General features: G+C 44.1%; 1 protein-coding gene across 1 annotated transcript in view; it reads left to right on the forward strand.

Annotated features, from left to right (window-relative positions):
- The window catches only part of LOC126475337 (uncharacterized), an 802,694-nt gene that overhangs the window by 715,316 nt on the left and 61,483 nt on the right, over window positions 1-25,895 (forward strand). Inside the window, exon 6 of the mRNA XM_050103141.1 lies at window positions 15,447-15,565. Within this exon, the coding sequence (XP_049959098.1) occupies window positions 15,447-15,565 (119 nt within the window). The remainder of the gene's footprint in view (window positions 1-15,446; window positions 15,566-25,895) is intronic.

Genomic DNA, 25,895 nt, shown 5'->3' on the forward strand with positions numbered 1-25,895 from the left:
CACAGCGTGTTTCCAGAGCAGGGGTATCTGCAGAAGTCAGTCAAAAACTGATGGACGGTCCATCAAGCGCATAATAAAACGCTCACAACACACTCGTCATTCCATCTATATGTATATTCTGCGAAACATTGTGAACTGTGTGGCAGAGGGTGCTTTATATTCTACAACAGACGAGGACTGGTTTTAATTTTCATATATGAAAAATAAAGAAATTGAGTTTATTAATGAGTCTATTTGATTGCAGGTACATGTTTTCAGTCGCGTTACATGTTTCCAGAATGAGATTTTCACTCTGCAGCGGAATGTGAGCTGATATGAAACTTCCTGGGAGATTAAAACTGTGTGCCGGACCGAGACTCGAACTCGGGACCTTTGCCTTTCGCGGGCAGGTGCTCTACCAACTGAGCTACCCAAGCACGACTCACGCCCCGTCCTCACAGCTTTACTTCCCGAGTTAGAGTCTCAGTCCGGCACACAGTTTTAATCTGCCAGGAAGTTTCGTGTTACATGTTGATAACCACGTGCCAAAGTACCGTAGCACCATCAGCTAGATGAACTATTAGAAAATCGCCCAGCCCACTGATGAAATGGATGGAGTATCGTGCAGTGATTAGCTTGCGTAAGAAGCGGAAATGTTGGAGTTGTGTAAAGCCAATCCAGAAGGCTAAGTAAGCCATCTGTATTGGCTTGGTTCAGCTTTTCCACTGCTGCCGATACCTAATCACTTCACGGTGTTCTTTCCACTTCACGAGTGGGCTGTGCGATTTTCTTTTGGTTCAAATAAAGCTGTATGGTTCCACACATCTAAAGGCTGACTTATATAATGTATATATGCAGACTGAAGTGACTGAAAATTTTTACCAAGGCCAGGATCAAAATGGCTCTAGGCACAGTGGGACTTAATATCTTAAGTCATCAGTCCCCTACACTTAGAACTACTTCTACATCCATACTCCGCAAGCCACCTGGCGGTGTGGCATAGGGTACTTTGAGTACCTCTATCGGTTCTCTCTCCTATTCCACTCTCGTATTGTTCGTGGGATCTAATCTCTCTGATTTTATCCTCATGGTCTCTTCGCGAGGTATACGTAGGAGGGAGCAATATACTGCTTGACTCCTCGGTGAAGGTATGTTCTCGAAACTTCAACAAAAGCCCGTATCGAGCTACCGAGCGTCTCTCCTGCAGAGTCTTCCACTGGAGTTTATCTGTCATCTCCGTAACGCTTCCGCGATTACTACATGATCCTGTAACGAAGCGTGCTGCTCTCCGTTGGATCTTCTCAATCTCTTCTATCAACCCTATCTGTTACGGATCCCTCACTGGTGAGCAATATTAAAGCAGTGGACGAACAAGTGTACTGTAACCTACTTCCTTTATTTTCGGATTGCATTTCCTTAGGATTCTTACGATGAATCTCAGTCTGGCATCTGCTTTACCAACGATCAACTTTATATGATCATTCCCTTTTAAATCAATCCCGTCTCCGGCCATCCTGATTTAGGTTTTCCGTGATTTCCCTAAATCGCTTCAGGCAAATGCCGGGATGGTTCCTTTGAAAGAGCACGGCCGATTTCCTTCCCCATCCTTCCCTCACCCGAGTTTGCGCTCCGTCTCTAATGACCTCGTTGTCGACGGGACGTAAAACACTAGTCTCCTCCTCCCTCCTCTCCCTTTTAAATCACTCCTAATGCCTACTCTCAGATAATTTATGGAAGTAACTGCTTCCAGTTGCTGACCTGCTATATTGTAGCCAAATGATAAAGCATCTTTCTTTCTATGTATTCGCAGCACATTACACTTGTCTACATTGAGATTCAATTGCCGCTCCTTGCACCATGCGTCAATTCGTTGCAGATCCTCCTGCATTTCAGCACAACTTTCCATTGTCACAACCTCTCGATATACTAAATCATCATCCGCAAATCTAACTAACCTAAGGATATCATACATATCCATGCCTGAGGCAGGATTCGAACCTGCAACCGTAGCAGCAGCGCGGTTCCGGGCTGAAGCGCATAGAACCGCTCGGCCACAGTGGCCGGCCCAAAGCCAGGATTTGAACCTGGGTCTTCCGCCCATTAGGCAGATGCGGTAACCACTGTGCCATCCAGGGACAAAGGCTTTGCGCAACTGCACGGACTACTCTAGCACGTCTCCATCCTCAGTCGAAATTCCCACTCACGCTTCCGTCCACTTGGTATTCACCTTAAACTCGAACAGCATTGCAAAGGATTTTCTTTTGGTTCATCTAGAGGCGTGCTACAGTATTTTGGCACGTGGTTATCAATACGTACCAGGTCCGCAGATGTATATCTGGTAACAAACAAAAGATTATGGCGCTTTATTTTTTCGAGGCCATAATTAAAACTTTCAATACCCCTCGTACTGTTTCCTCCGATTCCATTCACAGATGGAGCAGAGGAAGATGCTGAAGTGTCAAATGTAGGGGCTTTTTTTAATTGTTTTTAGTAATCTGTGTGATACCTGAAGGTTGCCAAGGAGCAGGGATTCCGAAAACATCGATCTTGTGAAACTGAACTCGCCATTTTCTCATATGACATCCCGTAAGCCATGAATCGACGGAGTCAAGTGACACAGTGTTTCTCGGTTTCCGAAAAGCGTTTGACTCTGTACCACATGCACGCTTATTATCAAAAGTACGATCGTATGGATTATCAAGCGAAATCTATCACTGGACTGACGATTTCTTGGTAGGGAAGATTCAAAAAGTTGTATTGTATGGAGAGTCAGTCAGGTGTAGAAGTAACTTTGTTTGCCCCAGGGAAGTAAGTTGGGACCCTTGCTACTCATGTTGTTTATTAACAACTTTACAGACATACTGAAAATGATACAGTTATGTGTAGTGAACTGTAGTCTGAAAAAAGTGCAGAAATATTCAGTCGGATCTTGATGAGATTTCAGAATGGTTCAGAGATAGGTAACTTGCTTTAAATGTTCAAAGATGTAAAGTTATGCACTTCGCAAAACAAAAAGCCGTAGTATCAATGAGTCACAACTGGAGTCGGTCAGCTCCTATAATTTCGTTAGTTTAGCACTCTGTAGGGATATGAAATGGAATGATCACATAGGCTCAGTCGTATGAAAAGCAGGTGGAAGAGTGCCGTTCATTGGTAGAATACCAGAGAAATGCAGCCGGTTTACAGAAGAGACTGTTTACAAATAACTCTTGCCACCAGTCCTAGAATATTGCTAAAATGCACAGGACCGTACCAGATAAGGCTAACAGGTGATATTCAACGTATACAGAGAAGGGCAGCACAAATGGTTTGTTTGACCCGTGGGACACACAGACGAAAACTATCCCGTGAAAGCCTACTGTCAGAGTTCAAAGAACTGACTCTAAATGATGAATCTAAGGCCGGCCGGAGTGGCCGTGCGGTTCTGGGCGCTACAGTCTGGAGCCGAGCGACCGCTACGGCCGCAGGTTCGAATCCTGCCTCGGGCATGGATGTGTGTGATGTCCTTAGGTTAGTTATGTTTAATTAGTTCTAAGTTCTAGGCGACTAATGACCTCAGAAGTTGAGTCGCATAGTGCTCAGAGCCATTTGAACCATTTGATGAATCTAGGAATAAACAACCGCCTCCCGCTTATCGCTCCCGTAGGTATCGTGGGATTAGGATTAATTACAGGTGGCAAAGAGAAAATTAAACAGTTATTCTTCCCACGCTTCGTATGTGAATGGAACGGGAGGAAATCCTAAGGCACCCCTTGCACGGGACGTGGAAACTCACTTGGACGACGGTATAGTGACGTTCTAACGCGGAATTCCACGTTCCACTGCATGGCGAAGCGGGTAATGAAAATATGACATGTCAGAGTTTTGCTTCGTGGAGAGGAACGTGACCAGAGACGCAAAACCTTATGGTGTTAAACGGATGATTTTTTTAAAATAATAATAATAATAATAATAATAATAATAATAATAATAGAGTACGTTGTATGAATCCAAGCTGTTCGAAAGCATCAGCATATAAGTATTTCGATTTGCTTAGATACGATTTGGTATAATAAAATGCAGGAAGTTAGATATCGATAGTTACGGGCTACCTGTATTTGACGCTTTTAATGTTATAACTTAGGTCTCCAAAAGTATAAAAGTACACCGTTTCAAGGCAATTGCACAATGTGGAGCTGTCAAAACTGTGTCGTTTTAGGTGCAATTTGTCACAGTTAAATACCAAATAATGACGTTTGTAGATAGAGCCGTTGGACATTGTGTATCGTATCTCAGGCACTGCAGGTATGTCGAAGCCGTAATGTTTTTTTAAAGCGTCCTGAATTTCAAAGAGAAGAGGTAACAGGCTCTCGCCCAGCTGCTTCGAAATATTATTTTCACTTTGTTTTCTGAAAGCTTCCGGGTCTTTCTTAACAATTTAATAGAAGCATTACCTGCCACGGTCGAAGTCGTCATTATTGTGCTGCAATTCTTGTTGCATAGACCAACGACAGGAATGTTTACGCTGTGGCCAGAAATCTTAATCTTACTGGTCTGTAGCGTAAAGCAAACACAAGCTACACACTATAAGTTTTTGCTGTTATGAAATTTTGTGCAGCAAATATATATGAGGGTTGGAACTTAAATAGTGGCAAATATGTATTCACAACCGATACAAAAGAATTACATGTTTGCACCTGTTACTGTCCTTCAAAGTAGTCACCAGCGTTATGTAGAACCCGTTGGCAGCGATGTGGAAGGCGTAGTATACGTTAGCAGAGCCTGTTCTGTTGATGGTGCGAATGGAGCGGTCTACTGCCTGTCGAATCTCTGGAAGAGTTCTTCTGAATCAAATCAAAGTCACAAGGACTTAAGTCCGGGGAGTATGGTGGATGGTACAGCAATTCCCAGTCCCATCGACCGAACAGAGCAGCCACAGCTTGCGCTGTATGCGCCCGCGCATTGTCGTGCAAAATGATGGGTGGGCTGCGCAGAAAGTGTCACAGCTTCTTTCGCAAAGCTGGTCGCAGGTGATGCTCCAAAAACGAACAGTAATACTGTGCACTGACGGTCTGCCGTGGAGGAACGTAATGCGTTATGATAACACCACCACCGTCGTACACGAGAATCACCAGAACTTTAGACCGCTCCGTTCGGACCATCAACAGAGGGGTCTCTGCTAACGGTATACCACGCCTTCCACATCGCTGGCAATGGGTTCTACACAACGCTGGTGACTACTTTGAAGGACAGTAACAGGTGCAACCATGTAACTCTTTTGTATCGGTTGTGAATAAATAGTTGCCACTATTTGAGTTCCAGTCATATATATATATATATATATATATATATATATATATATATAATGGATGCGTCTTGTTTGTATCTGGCAGGTAAATACTTTTTTCAGTGATGATGAGGAGCTTAAAAAAAATAAAACTTCGCTTTCATTCAAATGAAATTACAAGACGAATCCCGGTCATGAAACATGTGTGAAGTAAGTTATTTCAGAGTAATGGTAGTAAATACTTTATCGAGGATGTTGTGTCCTGCCTACTCGTCAAATAGGGGGTGCCTAGGAAACCTGCTTCTCGGATCACTAGACAACAATTCAAGAAAATCGTATTGGTGAATTTTTATTACAGTAAGATAAATGACAATACTTAAATTTGAGAATTTACAATGGTGCATCGCAAGCGATGGACGACAGACAAAATAAGAAAATCTCTTAAGTATGCCCAACTCCTAATACAAGTGGAACAATGAAACAATTCAGTTCCTAAGTCGCTGCTGCAGAGGTCGTAGAACGTTTAGTCTTCAGTTGGGCCGCGGCCAGTTCTCTCCGCCTAGAGACCGCTGCTGTCTCGTTGTCCTAGAGAGGGGTCGGTCAGCGTACTACTGTCTGACGTCCTCTTCACTGCCCCGAGTGCTCTAACGTTCCTGACCTGGGTGCCGGCGCTTGACGCAGGGACAGAGGATACGGATATTACGCATGCGCGTATTAGACACTATACATTAATTATGCTCTTCTTCGATAATCGCTAACATAATTAACACAACTATTTTACACCCGTCGATTTTCATAAAGAAGCTATGTGGTCTGCGCACCAGATGCAACCAAGAACTGCTGCTAGAGAGCGCTGAGGTCCGAAATCACGGTGAGGTGCACTTCCCGTGAGAACCAGCAGGTCGTTTCAGAGTATGCAACCACCACGGCTGACACCACGCCTTGCTTGCTATGCGATGAGAAACACGTCCTGTGTGAAGACGGCTTAGCAACAGGTACAAACGGAAGTACTCTCTGCTATGCTGATCATAGTGCTTTGCAGAGTATGGATGTAGATATACCGGGTGATCAAAAAGTCAGTATAAATTTGAAAACTTAATAAACGACGGAATAATGTAGATAGAGAGGTAAAAATTGACAACATGCTTGGAATGACGTGGGGTTTTATTAGAACCAAAAGAAAAACAAAGTTCACAAAATGTCCGACAGATGGCGCTGGACAGCAAAACGTCAGTGACTGCGCATGACAATCGTGTATAAAAGGAGCTGTAATGAGAGAGAGAATCAGATGCGCCAGCAGTCGCAGGATGTTGACTTTACCTGAAAAGGCGCTTTTAGTGAAGCTGTATTAACAGAATGGGAAATGTGCTAGTTCAGCGTTACTGTCCTATCGCAATAGGAAGGGGCTTCGAACGGGTAAAGGTCGGTTGACAAATACAGCTGTGGCGATAATGATATCGAAGTTCGAAGCCGCGGGTTGTTTAGACGATAGACCCCGTAGTGGCCGACCGAGCACAAGGCGTAATGCTGCTGAGACAGTTCAGGAAGATATGGAGACTGTAGAGAGTTCGTCTATGCACGGGGAGGTCAGCGCTCGTGCAGTCGCACGTCGCACCGGCATTCCGTACACTACTGTTTGGTTGGCACTTAGGCGTACCCTCCGATGCTATCCGTACAAAATCCATCGGCATCATGAACTGTTACCTGGCGATTTAGTGAAGCAGAGGGCATTTGCGGTGTGGGCGTTTCAAAAGATGGCGATAGATGACGATTGGTCGAGTAACGTGTTGTGGACCGGCGAAGCTCATTTCACGCTCAGAGGGTCTGTCAACGCCCACAACTGCAGAATTTGGGCTACCCAAAATCCTAGAACTGTCGTGGAAACTCCACTGCACGACGAGAAAGTCACGGTATGGGTTGGAATTTACCACATCCACCGTTATCGGGCCTTTTTTCTTCGAGGAAATGCGTGATACGGGTTTTGTAACTGCTACCGTGACGGGTGAGAGGTACGCCGATATGTTACAGAATCGCATCATCCCCAGCCTGACTGATAAACACCTGCTGGAACGTACGATGTTTATGCAGGATGGCGCTCTATCCCATATTGCTAGACGCGTGAAAGATCTCTTGCGCGCGTCGTTTGGTGATGATCGTGTGCTCAGCCGCCACTTTCGTCATGCTTGGCCTCCCAGGTCCCCAGACCTCAGTCCGTGCGATTATTGGTTTTGGGGTTACCTGAAGTCGCAAGTGTATCGTGATCGACCGACATCTCCAGGGATGCTGAAAGACAACATCCGACGCCAATGCCTCACCATAACTCCGGACATGCTTTACAGCTCTGTTCACAAAGTTATTCCTCGACTAGAGCTATTCTTGAGGAATGATGGACATATTGAGCATTTCCTGTAAAGAACATCATCTTTGCTTTGTCTTACTTTGTTATACTTTGTTATGCTAATTATTGCTATTCTGATCAGATGAAGCGCCATCTGTCGGACACTTAACTTTTGTATTTTTTTGGTTCTAATAAAACCCCATGTCATTCCAAGCATGTGTGTCTATTTGTACATCTCTATCTACATTATTCTGTGATTTATTCAGTTTTGAATTTTATACTGACTTTTTGATCACCTGGTAGATGTAGAGTGCACACCATCGAAAAATAGATTGTTTCTGACCTAAAGAATTCATTGACTTCACTTTCGTATTTTCGTGTCGTCACATTTTCGAACAAATTTTATCCTTGAGAATAGACACTAATGAAAGTGAGCAATAGTAATGAGCTGTCGCACTAGGGTGGCAGAACGGGAGCGGTTAGGGCGCAGATGTAGCTGTGGGGTGGCGTGGGAGCTGCACCGGATGCGGGGTGCGTGGCGTCCCGCTTGGCTGCCCGCAGCCGGCCGGCAGCCAGTGAGTGCGTGGGTGCGTGCAGTATGGCGGCAGGTGCGGGCGCCTCTACCTGCCGTCCGTACCATTTGGGACGGGCTCCGAACGGCTCACTAGTGCTCACTGAAAAGGGGTAGGTGCTCTGTTCCCCACGATGAGCACAGACACAGACGAAAACGCAGTATTCTACTAGCAGCCGTCAAAAAAAGTCAACTAAAAACAAATCGAGCTGCGACCTCGAATCTCGATGGTGTTCTTGAGTTCATAGTCATCCTTCAGTGCGACACATTTCTCACTACGACGGATCACTTGCGGAGGCTTAGGTTGTAGAAGTTTGGATTTTGACGGTTCAGGAAACGTTCCATCTCGAAAATCACCTCGTTGTCATTCCGGAAATGCCTGATTAAAATCTCCCGTGTTTACAAGCCGCGTGACTTGGAATAAAATCTAGAGAAAGCAAAGACGGATGCTTGACGGTTGTATAGAGGCGGTAGCGCCAGTTTCAAACGTGCGCCGGCTTCTAGCGCTTCCTGAGGTCATTGGTCCCTCCGCCGGGAAGAGAGGCGAGTTTAACAAGTCTTCACTGCACGTTTAAACGTATGCAAGCTCTCGATAGAACATCACAAAGTTGAGACCTTTAGTGAGTACCTTTTCAATTACATATTGCTTTCCCATGGGCCCTGTATAGAGCCGAGCGTTCGCGAAGCTGATTAATGTTTCACAGATTAATATTTCTCGTGAGCGCCCGACCGAAGTTTCTTGCAATGGCCCAAATCGCCTTTCGCGCATCCGTCAGTCCGGCACTCTCTGGAAGGTTCCAGACGCCGCTCACCGCGGCCACGTGGGCGGGACACCGTGCCAGCCCCCGCAGTCAGTGCTTTCTACTCGTGATGACAACAGCCGTGACAGCTATCGAAAGCTCGAGTGTTTTATTCGATGTGACACGGCTTTTAAATCGTGAAGATTTTATTCAAGCATGCCACCGCAGTAGACTCAGAGGACACATTCTGAAATGCCTGCCATTCAACGATGTCTCCATCTCAGGATAGTAGTAGTAGTAGTAGTAGTAGTAGTAGTAAGTGAATGCCGTGTCAGGCGAATACACAGCGTGGTAGGGGGTGAACGATTAAACAAAATTTGATAGACAAGAAAAGCAGCGTGTATGACTGTGTTCTCCGCAGAATCTGTGAAAACAGCCCTACGAACAGCTTCCTATGCCACTTTTTGACAGTCGCTTATAACGTTGTCAGGAGATAGCGATAGCTTGCCATTGGGGCTGTTTGCCTCCTTACAAGCATAATCTGTTTGTATCTTGATGTATATATGGAGGCTGAAGCGACGAATGAAAAAGGGCGCCAAGACCAGGATTCGAACCCAGGTCACCTGCTCACTACGCACATGCGCTGATCACTTCACCAACCTGTCACAGTGGCTTTGCATATATATATATATATATATATATATATATATATACGGAACAAAAAAGTCTAGTGACCTTATATCCGGAAATGCATGGCTTAATGGACTTCTGTGCAGAAATGCATGGTTTCCACACCAGAGGCCGTTAATTCAATCATACGCTGTTACAGAGACTGCGGTCTAATACGCGCTGCACCATGCAGCCACAGTTACAGTAAGTGATGAAAATGGCTTCCATGTGCCTCAACGCACGCGTGTACACGCTGTAGCATGTTCTGTCTCACACATTCACATTGGCCAGGCTGCGCCCGAACAGTATTAAAAGCAGCATGAATGCGCTGCTCCAGTGTCTCCTCATTCCGAATGGGCTCTGCATACACGATGCTTTTGAGATGGCTCCATAACCAGAAACCGCATGGGTTGAGATCTGGTGAACGAACAGGCCATGCAACTGGACCACCTCGTCCGATCCGTCGACCAGGAAGACCTGATTCAGATGCGCTCGGACGTTAACGGCGAAGTGGGCTGGAGCACCATCATGATGACCCTTCGAGTCATCTATGCCACTACTTGCAGTAGGGGAGGCAAAGTCACTCACAAGAAACGTCGGTAGTTCCGGAAGAAAGACTGGTCCCAAAATGCGGTCGCCAATTATGCCGGACCACACATTCCGGCTGCACCGATGCTGCTGATTCGCTGTTAACACACCATGGACGTTCTGTATACTATCCCACAGATTACTCTTATGAAAGCTGAAGATACCACTCCGCGTAAAGGTAGCCTCATCTGTGAATAGGGTGAATGATACAGATCCCGCAATCGTGGTTGCCGGATGAAGAAACCAGTGACAAAACTGTTACGGATGTGGAAAGTCTGTCGTAGTAAGCCCTGCACACGCTGTATGTGATAACGGTAGTAATAATTGTTACGGAGAATGTTACACAAGATTGTCTGCTTACCCTATACTGGCGGACAAGCTGACACGGCAATCGCCTTCCACAGCGTTAATCACATTTTCCTGCAAGTTTGGTGTCCGAACATTTCAGTTTCGTCCTCCATGATTTCCTGCTTCCTGAAACGACCCTGTCTCACACAAACGGTGAAACACTATTGCAAACACTAAATGCTTTGATTGTTGGCAGGGATATGTCTCCTGCTACAACCTTGCTGCCAAGTACCTGTTGCCATTTGCCTTTCTGTAAGTAAACGTCATGTCAGCAAGCTCTAGATTCGAATACGGAAGCATTATGCACAGCGCTGTATCGCAGCCACTACAAGGTGAATCGGACAGAACATTACCAATTACTGTGGCAGGAGGGGTAACTGTGGCTGCATGGTACAGCGCGTATTAGACCGCAGTCTCTGTAAAAAAGTATGATTGAATACTCTTACGGAAATCGGCGAAACGCCACGAGTAACGAGGATAATGGGCAAGGGGCATGACATTAGTAGTAGTGTGGTTAAGTTGAGAATTCGGATCTGACTGGAGGCGTGCTAGGGTAGTCCGTGAAGTTGTAATGACCATTGTGTCCGAATGGCTTAGTGGTTTCGCCGTCACGGTAGCTCAGCGTGCTTGGTCAGAGAACGGGCTGGCCTCCGTAATAAAAAAATAAAAAAAAACCTGTGTGAAGGGATCAATAACGAAATTCAACGGATGTCATGTGACGTCCGCTACGACCAAGTATAATGAACATAATGGAAGAGAGAGGGAAAAATAAGTGGTCAGAGCAGCTGCCTAGTAAGCAGGGGACATGGATTCGAATCCCGCTCCAGCACAAAGTTTAGCTTTCTCCATTGATTTCAATCAATGCCCACACGCAGTCAACGTTTGTAATTCCTTTACATCTTAATCACATGTTTGTTGCTTGACGACACGTGTTGATTTCTTTTGTGAGCGGGTCGTTGGCTTAATGGGTTAATAATATTGAAGTTTTACACGCGAAACGCAATGGCTATTAAGAAGAAAAATCATGCACTACTGGTAAAATTGATTTATCAGAACGGCAGCAGTAGCAGATCTGCACTGTGGGAATATCACCGACTGAAACAGCGGCGAAGAAACCCCATGTCTATAAATGAGCTAAAGAATGTGATCACGAAATTGAAGAAAGAAGTGAATTAGTGTGCAGCAGGGAGGAGAAGGTGGCCCATCGCAGTGGCAGTCATTAGCGAAGTTGTTGCTGCTATAGCCGGTTGTACAGCATTTGCCATAAATTCTGCGGTCAGTGCTCTAGCTTTGTTGGGAGAACTGTTTCTCCCCTGGTTACCTGTTCAAGAGAGTTTTACTCTGGTATCCAGACAAGATTCAGAATGTGCACAAAATGAAGCTCCAACATAGGCTACAACCCTGTGACTTTGCCCTTCGATTCATGCTGCGCCTGCAAATGGATGCCATGTGGCCAGTATATACTTTTCAGGCACGCAGGGCACATTTTACTCTGCACGGTTCCGTGAATGCACTGAACTGACGGAATATTGTATTCTATTCCGCCACATCCTGTGCAGGAACATTTTTTGCAGTCAGCATATGTGACTGTGTGGTGCGGTTTCACAAATCCTTCTTTCTCGGTCCGTTTTTCTTCAGGATGATGTCGAAGAGATAACATCTTGCGGGCCTGTTAGGTGTACACTGATATCTGCACGTTTATAAGGACATTCTTGTACGAGTATAACACGTGATTAAAGCTTTTCAAGAACGCAAATATTTTCATACCACTGTATTCATGCAAGATGGAGCGACACGACTTGTCGCTTGCCAGATGCAACACTTGCTTCGAGAAACCTGTGGTAACGACCGCATCATCTCTAGACAATTTCGAAATGTATAGCCTTTCAGATCATCCGAGCTAAATCCATGTGACCTCCATTTATGAGGATGTCTGAAAAATGGTCTCTATCAGGGATGAAACTTCCTGGCACATTAAAATAGTGTGCCGGACCGAGACTCGAACACGGGACCTTTGCCTTTCGCGGGAAAGTGCTCTTCCATCTGAGCTGCCCAAGCACGACTGACGACCCGTCTTCACAGCTTCAATTCCGCCAGAACCTCGTCTCGTACGTTCCAAACTTCTATCAGGGGCGTACTCGAACTCTTCCTGAGGTGAAGGAAAGCATACGACGACACATCGCTCTAATTACACCGAACATACTGCCGGCAACTGTCGCCATGCCGTGTTACGGATACAGCATGTTGCTGAGTCGAGAAACAATAGAGAACACGCTGTAACTTGTGACCACATCCTAATAAACAGGCCACAAACCCTGTTATCATGTGTTTGATCGTTCATCCCCTTTTCGTCCGCACACACTACGCTCTGGCTGCTTTTAGTGCCATATTTTCACCTGGGGGTGGAAATCAGAACTAATTTTTTTTCAGCATACTCCGCTAGCCCACCGGTTAATGAACACATCTACGATGTTCAGCGTTCTGTGATATATACATCCCGGACTGCAGCACTCATAACACCTAAGATTATTTATAATACCTAAGATTATTTATAACAATCCGGTATGTAGGGAACACAGATTTAAAATAAATGACTGCTTTCTCCTGGAACAGTCTCCAACTGGAATGCGCGTGTGCTGCCGTACTCACTTAAATGTGATGTATGCACTAACTATAGTAAAACTGAACTATTAATTTTTCATTGCATGTATGTCAGACACTTCATTTTCCTTTTCTGAGTTTTCTTATGTTTACAGCTACACTGTGCAGCACAATTAGAGGATCACTTTTTCGAAACCTCGTAATTGTTTCCCACTGCGACATAAAAGTTTGAAATTGACTGAAAGGCGCCTGCACTGTACTGGTGCAACAGCGTGATTCCCTGGGACGTCACCCTAGGGCTAGACGACGCTTCAAAACAGCAAGGTGTCACCACATGCGAAAAAAGGCCAGAGCTCAGTACTTCATGTGAGGCGTAAGGTGGGTTAGTGATGTCACATTGGCACCAAATTTCACCACAGTTCTGCCCAGCGCCACCGTAAACGTGTCGCATCTCTCTTGCGTACATCTACGTTGTTACTCTGCAATTCACACTTAAGTGCATGGCAGAGGGTTCATCGAATCATTTTCATACTACTCTACCATTCCACTCTAGAATGGCGCGTGGGAAAAAGGAACACCTAAATATTTCCGTTCGAGCTCTGATTCCTCTTATTTTATTATTATGATAAGTTCTTCCTATGCAGGTGGGTGTCAACAAAATATTTATGCATTCGGAAGAGAAAGTTGGTGATTAAAATTTCGTTAACAGATCTCGCCGCAAAGAAAACCGCCTTTCAGTGACTGCCACCCGGACTCGAATATGATGTCAGTGACACTTTCACCCCTATTGCGTCAATCCTGCCTGGTAAGGATCCCATACGGCGCAGCAATATTCCAGCAGAGGACGGACAAGTGTAATGTAGGCTGTCTCTTCAGTGGGTTTGTCGTATCTTCTAAGTGTTCTGCCTACAAAGCGCAGTCTTTGTTTCGCCTTCCCCAAAATATTATCTATGTGGTCTTTGAAATTTAAGTTGCTCGTAATTGTAATTCCTAGGTATTTAGTCGAATTGACTGCCCTTAGATTTGTGCGATTTGTCGTATACCCAAAATTTATCGGATTTCTTTTAGTACCCATGTGGATGACCTCGCACTTTTCTTTGTTTAATGCTAATTGCCACTTTTCGCACCATACAGAAATTCTCTCTAAATCATTTTGTAATTGGAATTGATCGTCTGAGGATTTTACTAGACGGTAAATTAAAGCGTCATCTGCAAACATTCTAAGGGGGCTCCTCAGATTGTCACCTAGATCATTTATGTAAATCAGGAACAGCAGAGGGCCTATGATACTACCTTGCGGAACGCCAGGTATTACTTCTGTTCTACTCGATGATTTACTTTTCACCTTCTTTTGAGGCCTCTGTGATTTAGGTCAGAACCGTGATTGCCAGTGTTGAAATCACGTGGATTTCTTACGGGTGGCCGATGAAAACATTTTGAGACACACAGTCACCCAGAACCGACACGAAAAGGTCTCTGTGGTGTGGCGCAAATGCCTTCAAGGAAACCACCACCTTTACCTTAAGGAGTTGATACCCATTCGTTTCGCTGTCGAAAACGGCAGACCGCAGTGCGATATGCAACACGACAACGTTCTTGACAGTTTTTGACGCTGATGACACCTCTCGGATGATTCAACGATCCGAAGCAACAAAAGGTGCTTAGACTTTCCATCCCTCCTGTTTCGCGCGCTCCTGTGGCATGGTCAGAGTGGGGTGCGTCATTGGCACATACGTTGAATCGGTGTGTCTCAAAATGTTTCCCCTGGCCACCCATAAGAAAACCGCGAGAGCGTCGTAGTTTTAACCTCCATCGGTGAGGCGTCAAAAGAAGGGGGTGAAATGTGGGTAAGTGGAGGAGCCGACGACTTTGTCATCGTGTGACACGTCCTCAGCTGCGTTGGGCAGAATTGTAATGAAATATGGTGCCAATATCACATCACTGACATCATTAACCCACCGCACAGCTCACATGAACTTCTGAGCTCCAGCCTTTTTTTTCCTTCTTTTTTTTTCACTTGTCGATACGTCGCTGTGTGGATCGTCGCCGAGCCCTAGGATGACGTCACAAAGCGCAACGCTATTGCGCCATTACAAAAGAAGGATGTAGGCAACTTTGAGCTCAATTTCAATCTTCTACGTCGCAACGAGAAACAACAACGAGATTTCGAAAGGGTGATCATTTGTGTTGCGCAGAGTAATAATAAGGCTCGGAAGCACAAAGAATTATTTCACCTGATTGATGTTTTTCTTGTTAGCAACAGCTCTTTTATCACGCTGGAGCCTGGAGCCGTTTTATACGTATGTAGTGGTGTGAGGTGTTACCTGGTGCGTCGTGTGTTTGCAGGTGAGGGCGTGAGCGTGGTAGCGGGCGAGTTCAGGATCACCAACGAGGAGTTCGTCCCGGAGCTGGCCGACCCGGGCTCGGACGACTTCTCGCAGCTCTCCATGCAGATCTGTCGCCAGGTGAGTGAGTGGGAGGTCCACGCGCCAGCAGGAGCACTGTGTAGATGTTTTTTCAGCGAGTCGTCTCGGACTCTCTCGACACGATGTGCGATGTCCCTCCATGCACGCCTGGACGTTGTTTTGGTCATCAGATCTCCCAAGGTCATTTTGGCCTTTCTTTGATACCCCACATTACCACCTTCTCCTTGATTTCGCTCAATGTGTCTTACCTTTAGTTCTCCCGAAATAACAGCTTTTTGTAATGGGTTTTCTGCTGCCACGATATGCTCGAAAGTACCTTAATTTCATCTGGAGTATTTTGATTTCCAAAGATATTTTTGTTTATTTTTTTCAGAGTTATATCCTTCTCCAAACTAAGACTTTAGAAGAACCAATTTTACTGTGATCCACATTTTTCATAGTCCACAACCCAACAAAACTATGGGGAAGATCACAGTTCCAGCCTTCTTTACTTCGTCCAATAGTGAGAGAATCCTTTCTGAAAACCGACTTAACCGCGACTTAACCGCGACTTAACCGCGACTTAACCGCGACTTAACCGCGACTTAACCGCGACTTAACCGCGACTTAACCGCGACTTAACCGCGACTTAACCGCGACTTAACCGCGACTTAACCGCGACTTAACCGCGACTTAACCGCGACTTAACCGCGACTTAACCGCGACTTAACCGCGACTTAACCGCGACTTAACCGCGACTTAACCGCGACTTAACCGCGACTTAACCGCGACTTAACCGCGACTTAACCGACCACATGAAAGGACTGGGGCAGTGTTTTAAGTGCACTTCGTTCACCATTTGACAAATTTTATTACCATTTAAAAACAAACACTATGCATGCCTCGAATAACAATTATCTTACATCAGTAACCAATACATTAAACATCAGGTTAAAAAAATCATGAACAGTTAAATCAAAAAGGTAACAATAGTTTGGTTCCAGCAACACTTAAAAATTAAACAGGACTTTCTATCAAATGATGACACTTTATAGAGGATGTCATAACACCGGAAACCTCTGTCAAATGTTATCTTTTCAACCACAGACTGTATATACACTGCTCCGCAAAAGCCCTTGACATTGAAAGAAAGACAGGGGGAAATACCACATTAAATACACCACTAAACCAAAAGAATGAGCAGTTTACAACAGGATTAGGCTCCTATACTAACGAAAACAAACCTGGCAAAGTTGAAAAACATGTTACACTGTTAAAACAAGAAGTACCAAACTGGCATAGACTAATTGACCGCTTAGGCCCTTAGAATGAGAAATACATGAAACAGTTAATAGATCACAGTTGCGTAACTTAGCGAGCGGCGACATCTTCGGCGAAGATGGTGAAGCCCCGCGTGGCGTATACAACCACAGCTGCAAACGCAGTATGGTCCAGGTGTCCCATACGACAGCATTCCACACAGTCTGTGACGCTGGAATAGGCTAAAGGCACGTCTAAGTCCAGGCTACCACTGCACGCTCAACACTGCCACAGTTACTCCGCTCAGCGAGCTGGCTGAGCTGTGTAAACGTGTTATAGTATGCACGCACAGTGGGTATCACAAAATTAGTTAGCAGAACAAATAAATAATTCCAGAAGTACTGCCGAGCATGGACTACGAAACCTAAACGTCCAGAAACGTGCAGTTCAACTTGGCTCCTCTGCTATGTACGAACTTACCGGGAACGAGACTGGCGGGGCAGTGAGACTTCTACACAGCTTAAACAATCACGCCCATATGCAAAACTTGGATCTAAGCTTTCAGACAAGAAGTGGGTCTCTCTGAGCCAAAATTCACACTAGGCGAAAAAGCAACAAGGGGCCTTAATTCGGCGGCCACTAATCGATTTTCGTGCACAACTAGAGTACCATACGGTGAATTAATCAGTTGAGTAAGCTATACAATAAGAAAAGGCCTGACCCTAGAAAGTCGTTGTACGCACCCAACTTCCCAATGCTCAGAGTCAGTATGCCTCGCCACAAATTCGAGGCAAACGCCTCGCTTCCTCTAACGTGACCAAGCTGTATCGTTTCTCTTATTTCCTTAGTGCAGGAGATGCTTTTTGCTATAGTAGATCCTAAAAACATATGCTTATCACCTTCCTCGGTGACATTTCGGTATATCATCGGATTAGTCTTCGTTCCTGCTATCAGAAATTTTATTTTCTTCAAATTTCGCCATAGGTCAGTTTTGACTTTTTTTTCCTGCTTTTAATATCTCCCTCAGTGCACACTGTCATCCGTGTATCTAAGCTGTTAGTTAAATACCCCCCTCCCCACCACTTGAATTCCAGTTTCCATATCTGTCAGACCCGCAGTTCTCGACATGTTCTCACCATACAAATTCAAACGAAGTGGGGATAATATATATCCCTGTCCGATATCTTTTTCTATCTCTAGTATTACTGTATATATGCTTCACAGGGTGATTATAATTAAAGTTAAACTTTCAAAACGCTGTAGAAATAACACCACTGGTCAGTATGACGTCAAACTGCAACGGAATATTATCGAATAAGGGAGGAAACGTATGGCAGAAGAAAAAAATAGTGTGAAAATTGATCAATAGACGGCGCTGTATGTGTCAGAATACATAAATCAAAACACCTGTCATGCGCACGACCAATTGAAGTTGTTATAAACATGCCGGGTACACTGCTTTTCCTATTTTCGCGTCTGCGGAGTTCACCATGATCGTCTCGATGCAGAATCACGCTCTGCTTGTAAAGCTGTGTTAAAAGAATGATGACTGTGCACACGTCGCTCTGCGGAAGTTCCGGACACTGAAGGGTTTGAAAAAGCCGTTGGTCCGATGACTGCCGTGGGTCTGGAGAAAATGATTTGGAAATTCGAAAACACTGGTTCTTTTTGTGTTCAGCCTGGTAGAGGGAGTAAACAAATTGATTCGACGTCAATGGAAGCAGTGGACACAATAATCACAATAATGCAGGAGGATACGAGTGGTGGTGTGCAAACGTGTAGTGTATAGAGACTTGCACGAACATTGGCCATACACGTGAGAACGGTGCATAAAATCCTACGAAACGCTCTTCTTTGTTATCCATTCAAAATTACTCAGATGCACGAGTTGCTTCCTATTGACCTGCCAGCAACAGAGACCTTTGTTTTAAAATTTCTTGCTCGCATGGAAGTGGACAATGATTGGCGGCGGAAGATTTTGTGGATAGACGAAACCCACTTCCATCTGACAGGATAGGTAAATACACAGAATTCTCGAATATGGGCAACGGAAAATCCACACACAAACCAACCAGTACCACTTCATCCTGAAAAGGTCACTGTCCGGGGGGTTTTACGGCATCATTTATCATAGGTCCATATTTTTTTCGAAGAGACAGTTGCTTCCGTTCCTGTTACCTATACCGTCACTGGTAATCGCTATGAGTGTCTTTTGCACAACCACGTCAGTCCAGCTCTCCAACAGCGTGGATGTGTGGATGGAATCATTTTTATGTAAGATGGCGCACCACCGCTCATTTCGGAAATGCTAGAATTATCAGCCGCCATTTCCCTACAGCCAGGCCGTTCCGATCACCTGATCTTAATCCATGTGAGTTCTGGCTATGGGGCTATGAGAAACATGTTGTGTTCAGTATTCCGATTGCAAACTTAGCTGCATTGAAGGCACGCATTGCGCAACACATTCTGAACGTGACCCCGGAAACACTTCGATCAGGTGTGGAACGTGCTGTTTCTCGATTTCAACTTGTTGCAGAAAACGGTTGACAGCATATTGAACATGTTTTGCGCCACTCACACGGACATTAATAATCCGATTTGATTTTGATGCTTTTTGTGCGGTTTTTGGCCTCAGGACAAATAAAAACCGATTTTGCACGTCCGATGTGATATGACCTTGCCCTGGTGGATGGGCTTACGTAACTACCACACCTATACACCCATGCGCACTGAGTAGTACAATTGTTTAACGTCAAACGCACACCTTAGGCATGTTGTATTATTCATTCGTCATTTGTAGTCCACCACCATTCAATTATGATGCTTATAGCGCCATCTATTGCTACCTTTTGTAACTACTTATTTTTCTTCTGCCATATGTTTTCCCCCTTCTCCGATAATATTCCGTTGCAATTTGACGTCATTCTGACCAGTGAAGTTACTTCCACAGCGGTTTGAAAGCTTAACTTCAATTATAATCACCCTGCATACGTAACAGGCTATTGAAAAGTTTCCGTCTGAGGGCGTTGCTACAGCACATATGTCACGTATCGTGACTCCGATGCGAATGCGTAAGCACCGACGTGTAGACAACGAATTAGCGTGGCATTCCTGTCTTTCGGGAGAACGTGAGCTATGGCTACTTAATTACCAAGTGCGGCCAAACAGGACCCACCTGGGGAAGGAGGCTTGGTATTGAACTTAAAAGTCCAGCGTCCACATGTGGTGATATCCTTTTTAGCATTATCCACATAAATATCTCTTTGGAAAAATTCGATTTGTTCAGTCCACGCGGATCTGATTTATGTCGATGTTGTGTGTTAGAGTGCTGTGTTTGTTCGTTAGGTTACATTACTACTACTACTACTACTACTACTACGTTAGTTAGTAAACAAATTCTGCGTGCCTTTGGAGCAGTATCCCGTCTCAAAGTAATCTCACAAGGGAACCTCCCCATCGCACCCCCCTCAGATTTAGCTATAAGTTGGAAGAGTGGATAGGCCTTGAAAAACTGAACACAGATCAATCGAGAAAGCAGGAAGAAGTTATGTGGAACTATGAAAAAAATAAGCAAAATATACACACTGGGTAGTCCATTTGGAAGATATGCAACTTCAAGGGTCGTACACAGTCAGGAGTGCCGTGGTCCTGTGATTAGTGTGAGCAGTTGCAGAGCGAGAGGTCCTTGGTTCAAGTCTTCCCTCGAGTGCAAATTTTAATTTTTTGGTTTGAGACAATTATTATCTGTCCGTCTGTCTCCCCGATGCGATCACTTTTTTGGGAGTGATAATCACATCCACAAGAAAACCTAAATCGGGCAAGGTAGAAGAATCATTTTACCCATTCGCCAAGTGTACAAGTTAAGTGTGTCGACAACATATTACTGTCATGTGACGCACATGCCGTCACCAGTATCGTATAGAATATATCAGACGTGTTTTCTGTGGAGGAATCGGTTGACCTGTGACCTTGCGATCAAATGTTTTCGGTTCCCATTGGAGAGGCAAGTCCTATCGTCTACTAATCGCACGGTTTTGCGGTGCGGTCGCAAAACACAGACACAAAACTTATTACAGTGAACAGAGACGTCAATGAACGAACGGAGAGATCATAACTTTGCGAAAATAAAGAAAGTAAATTTTTCGCTTGAGGGAGGACTTGAACCAAGGACCTCTCGTTCCGCAGCTGCTCACGCTAACCACGGGACCACTGCGCTCCTGTATACCCATTTTCCTTGTTGTTGCTTATGTTGCGCAAGGACTACTCAGTTTGTATATTTTGCTTATTTTTTTCATAGTTCCACACAACTTCTTCCTGTTTCCTCGAGTGCTCTGTGTTCAGTTTTTCAAGGCCTATCCACTGTTCCAACTTATAACTAAATCTGAGGGGGGTGCGATGGGGAGGTTCCCTTGTAAGTTACATACTGTTCCTGCATAGCTGTACGACGAATAACAAGCCACGACTAACCTGTTATTAATCATGTAAAAACATTTTTTGTAGAATATAACTAGACTTTTTTGAATAGTGTACTTATTAATTTTGTATAATTGCGGAATATGTATGACTTATTCTTTTGTGTGTTGTGAGTTTGCTTGCTTGCCTTGCATTAAATCTGTATTATTCATTTTATTACATTTACAATGACGTGTTCATTAATGTAACTACTTAACAATGTGGGGTGCAGGTTTACGTGGATTTTAGAACAACATCTATCCACGGACTGTTCTAATTATTTTCACTTAGATTCATCCATAATAAGACACAAATTTCAATCTTTGATTAATGTTCACGTGACTGGTTGTGACTGTTTTACATGTTTTATGTTATGTATGTTTTGTGTGTGTTATGACAGTGTTGTCACTGTCACTCGTTTCAGCGTCAGTACTGGAGCTACTTGAGCTATCTCTGTCGGCCTGTCTTCTGTGCCTTCTATATTGTATATGTCACGTTCTGCTTTTGAGAATTTGTTGACGATCACGTTCAACTCTATGTACCTTGATTCCTCAGTGCATCGTGTAGTGTTTGCTTCCGTTTTGTGTTATCACGTAAATGCGTGTATCTAACGCATTTCAAAAGGAAGTGTTCTGCGGAACTAATTCCCCCCATGTGCAACGACTTACTTCTGAAAGCGACATACACTGCAAGTGCGTGGGATAAGGGCCATGTCTAGTTAAAAAGTTAGCCAATTAACTGATAATGTTCGGACTTCAGCCCCAAATCACCGAAAGGTATGACGTAGTGGTTAAGGCAGAGTAGCGGGACTGGAATCCCAGCCTCGCCAACCTCCTTTAGGTTTTGTGTTTCTTCGCTGAGTGACTTGAGGTGAATGCGTCGGGTAGAGCAGCCGCAGCCGGTTTCCTCGCTCATCCTATTCCACCAGAATTAGTTCTCCGTATCAGATTACCTTGGCGTCTGCAGGAGGCTAAACTAGAAGCTTTCTTTCGGCGAAGAAGAAGAAGAAGAAGAAGAAGAGGGAGGAGGAAAGTTGGGAAACATTTTACTCTCCTCCTGGGAGACGTACTGCATTTTCGAGAATGAAAACATGGTCCAGGTAGATTGTATTATCTTTTTTATAGTCTACGCGACTGGCTAATTTCCGCCTTCGGTCACTTTAAAGGACCTATCTTAAGCTGCCAGGTTGAAATTGGCCAATAACATAGGTAACAAAACAATTATACATCCTACCTGGACTACGTTTTCGTCCTCAATACTCGCTGGCGGTGTGGACCTGCACAAAAATAGAACTTTAAAAAGACTTACCAATTTGCAGTACGTCTCTAGAGTATGTCAAGAAACTAATAATCTCTTCGATAATGTCAGTAAAAATCAAGAAGTTACTCAATCTCTGTGACCTTTTTCACATCCCAGTGTGAAAATAAGACAAAGTGATCAGAACATTCGTCCAGAGTGACAGTTAAATAACAGATTAATCTGTCGCAGCATCTGGCGAAGGTCTGCTTCCTTTCTGGATACAGCGTCCAGTGGGGCCCACTCTTCTACATTCATCTTAACTTCGACGAAATTCCGGCTCTCCACGAGAGTCTACAAATGGAATCTCGTTTGCCTTTCTGTTAGTGGGGATGGAGGTTTGGCTTCAGCAGCAGACGTCACACAGCTTAGGAGACGCTGTGCAGCCGTTGTTTTTGCCGTAGCCTTTGGCCGCCGTGATTTTGACGGGCTTCGCTGTGAGGCGACTGTCAGTGGCGTCAAAGAGGTATCGATTTCCCTTGGATGTTTGCCGCTTTGAGCTGCCGCGCGCACTCGTCGCAGCGCCATATCAGATTTTAATAATAATTTAATTAAAACTGCGAAGCGCGCCATGGCGTCGTCTTTTGTGTACTTTGTTTGATGCCCGCCTCGTCCCTCCCCCACGTACATTTTGTGCTCCCCTCCCTCCCTGCGGCTGCGATATCGTGCGTCTCCTCCGCTTGCTCCTTCCCCCAGAACTGCTGTCTTCATACTAATTGCCCTCGTCTCCCGGGCCGCGTCTGTTTTCAGCCCCTTCTCGAATTAATGGCCCCTTATCGCCCTAATCCTGCCATCACTTCTTGAGAACAGGCCGCCAACGCTCATCTGCCCGTCGCACCATAAAGGAACACGGTAGCGAACGGGCTTTTACTTATTCGGACTGTGTTTTCCGTGAGTTTGTCGCTCACTGATGTTCTGTGTATTCGATATTGTTTTTATCGATACCTGAGAATTTACTTGTTTCCGCTCAGGGTCGAAACAATGTTGTAATTGCAGGTAGATTTCACATGACTTTTTTAGTAGCACAGATTGTGAGACTTCCGATTAAAAATACACCTTGTGACGGAGAAGCGACAAGAAGCAAATAATGACTTTGTTACGCAAGTACCAGTGGCTGTGGTTACTTGTTATTTCATACTAATAGAAATCAGCAAGCAGTGCGCAATTTCGGATAGTGATACATGATTACACAAGTGATTCAGTGTCATTAAATAACAAGTTACAAGCAGCAGGTATTTTCTATGATTTGTCAGAGGCATTCGATTGTGTGAACCACAACATCCTTTTAAATAAATTAGAATTCTATGGTGTCACGGGTAGTGCTGCAAAATGGTTCAAGTCATACCTCGGTAACAGGAAACAAAGGGTGTCAGTGCAAGAGACTAGTGAACTAAGTCATCAGTCATCATCAGAATGGGAAGAAATTACATGTGGTGTCCCACAAGGATCCATCTTAGGGCCATTGCTTTTTCTTGTGTACATTAATGATCTCTCATCAGTTACACTGCCAGAAGCAGAGTTCGTCTTGTTTGCAGATGACACAAGTATTGCAATAAATATGTCGAGTGTAGTTCTAGAAAGATCTGCTAATGATATTTTCATGGATATTAATAAATGGTTTAAAGTCAACTCACTGACATTAAACATCGAAAAGACTCACTATATGCAATTCAGAACCTGTAAGAGGTTTCCACCGAGCATATGCATAAAGTATGAAGAAGAACAGATAGAAGAGGTTGACAGTCTTAAATTCCTGGGATTACAACTTGATAATAAATTCAGTTGAGAGGAGCACACCACGGAACTGCAGAAACGTCTTAACAAATCTGTATTTGCAATTCGAGTGTTAGCAGACATAGGCGACATAAAAATGAAAAAGCTTGCATACTTTGCCTACTTTCATTCCATAATGTCATATGGTATAATATTTTGGGGTAACTCTTCAAGTCAAACAAAAGTTTTCAGAGTCCAAAAGCGTGTAATGCGTTTTATTTGTGAAGTAAATTCACGGACGTCCTCTAGAAATCTCTTCAAAGAACTGGGTATACTAACTACTGCCTCTCAGTATATTCACTTGTTAATGAAATTTGTCCTAAATAAAACATCTCTTTTTCCAATAAACAGCTGTGTTCATACATACAATACCAGGAACGAAAATGATCTGCAGAAGGACTTAAAAGCACTTACTTTAGTTCAAAAAGGGGTCCACTACTCAGGAACACTCATCTTCAATAATTTGCCAGCAAACATAAAAAAGTTGGTTACAAATAAAGATCAGTTTAAAAGGAGCCTGAACGATATACTAGTGGCCAACTTCTTCCACTCCTTTGACGAATTTTTTAATAGAAACAAATGATGTATTGTATATATTCATACTATTAGTATTGTTATTTCAGCTTTAAAAAAAATTGGCATGTTCCACATCCACGAGGACCACCTCAGCACGGATCTATGGAACGAAAAACTAATCTAATCATATCACAATGCTTCCGATGCATTGAGCTGTAATGTATTCTCAGTATTTTACCAATCGAGGTGTACTGCAGTGCTGGTGATTCGACCGTTTCCTGAAAAGTACCATTATTTTCGTACAACACTGCTAAAGCAATAAATACAGTTGACGATTCTGCCTTGAACAAAATAGTTTATTCTCGTTAGCTATTTCCCACACAAGTTTCCGTGGCATTAGATCCTCAATGGATCTTTATTTCATTCAGCAACACATTTGGTTTCTAGATTAGATTCCTGCCTTCTTTGTTACGCGCCTTGGTACAATTTAATGTTACGTCAGCAGTTTTGTTGCTGTTCGTGATTGTTTTACGATATTAAACTATCCCTTCAAACGGAACACGCGCTGCTACTATGTTCGCTTTTCACTGATGCAACAGATCCACTGAGAAGGTGTAGTAGCAGCCAAACATGTTTGGAAAATGGTGAACAAAAGGAAATAATGTTACTTTAAACATGTTTTTTACTAGCTGATTACCTGCCGTTTCCATTATTAATTTACCACAGTCTTCCATCAGATAGAAAAAGCCATGAAATCTGTTGTAAAAACAACTTTATTTATTCACAAATTTTAGCTCTGCTCCCAACACAGTGTTCGTTCACTACTAATCACGCATCTTCTTACTGCGTAAATGGACGGACAATTCGAAGGTGAAAACCGGTCGTGCACTAGTATGCTGCAACGAATATTTCCTCTGGAATGCTAGCAGTTCCGTGATATTAGTGCTGAGGTAGTGACGGGTAACAGCAGAAATGCGATCAGCGATTCCTGGACCTAAAAGTCTACTAGTGTCAAACCTAGGAATTAATTTGAGGAAGATATTTTTGTAAATGTTCATTTGGAACACAGCATTGTATGCACGTGAATCACAGG

This window comes from Schistocerca serialis, chromosome 1, assembly GCF_023864345.2.
Source record: "Schistocerca serialis cubense isolate TAMUIC-IGC-003099 chromosome 1, iqSchSeri2.2, whole genome shotgun sequence".
NCBI classification, from domain to species: domain Eukaryota; kingdom Metazoa; phylum Arthropoda; class Insecta; order Orthoptera; family Acrididae; genus Schistocerca; species Schistocerca serialis.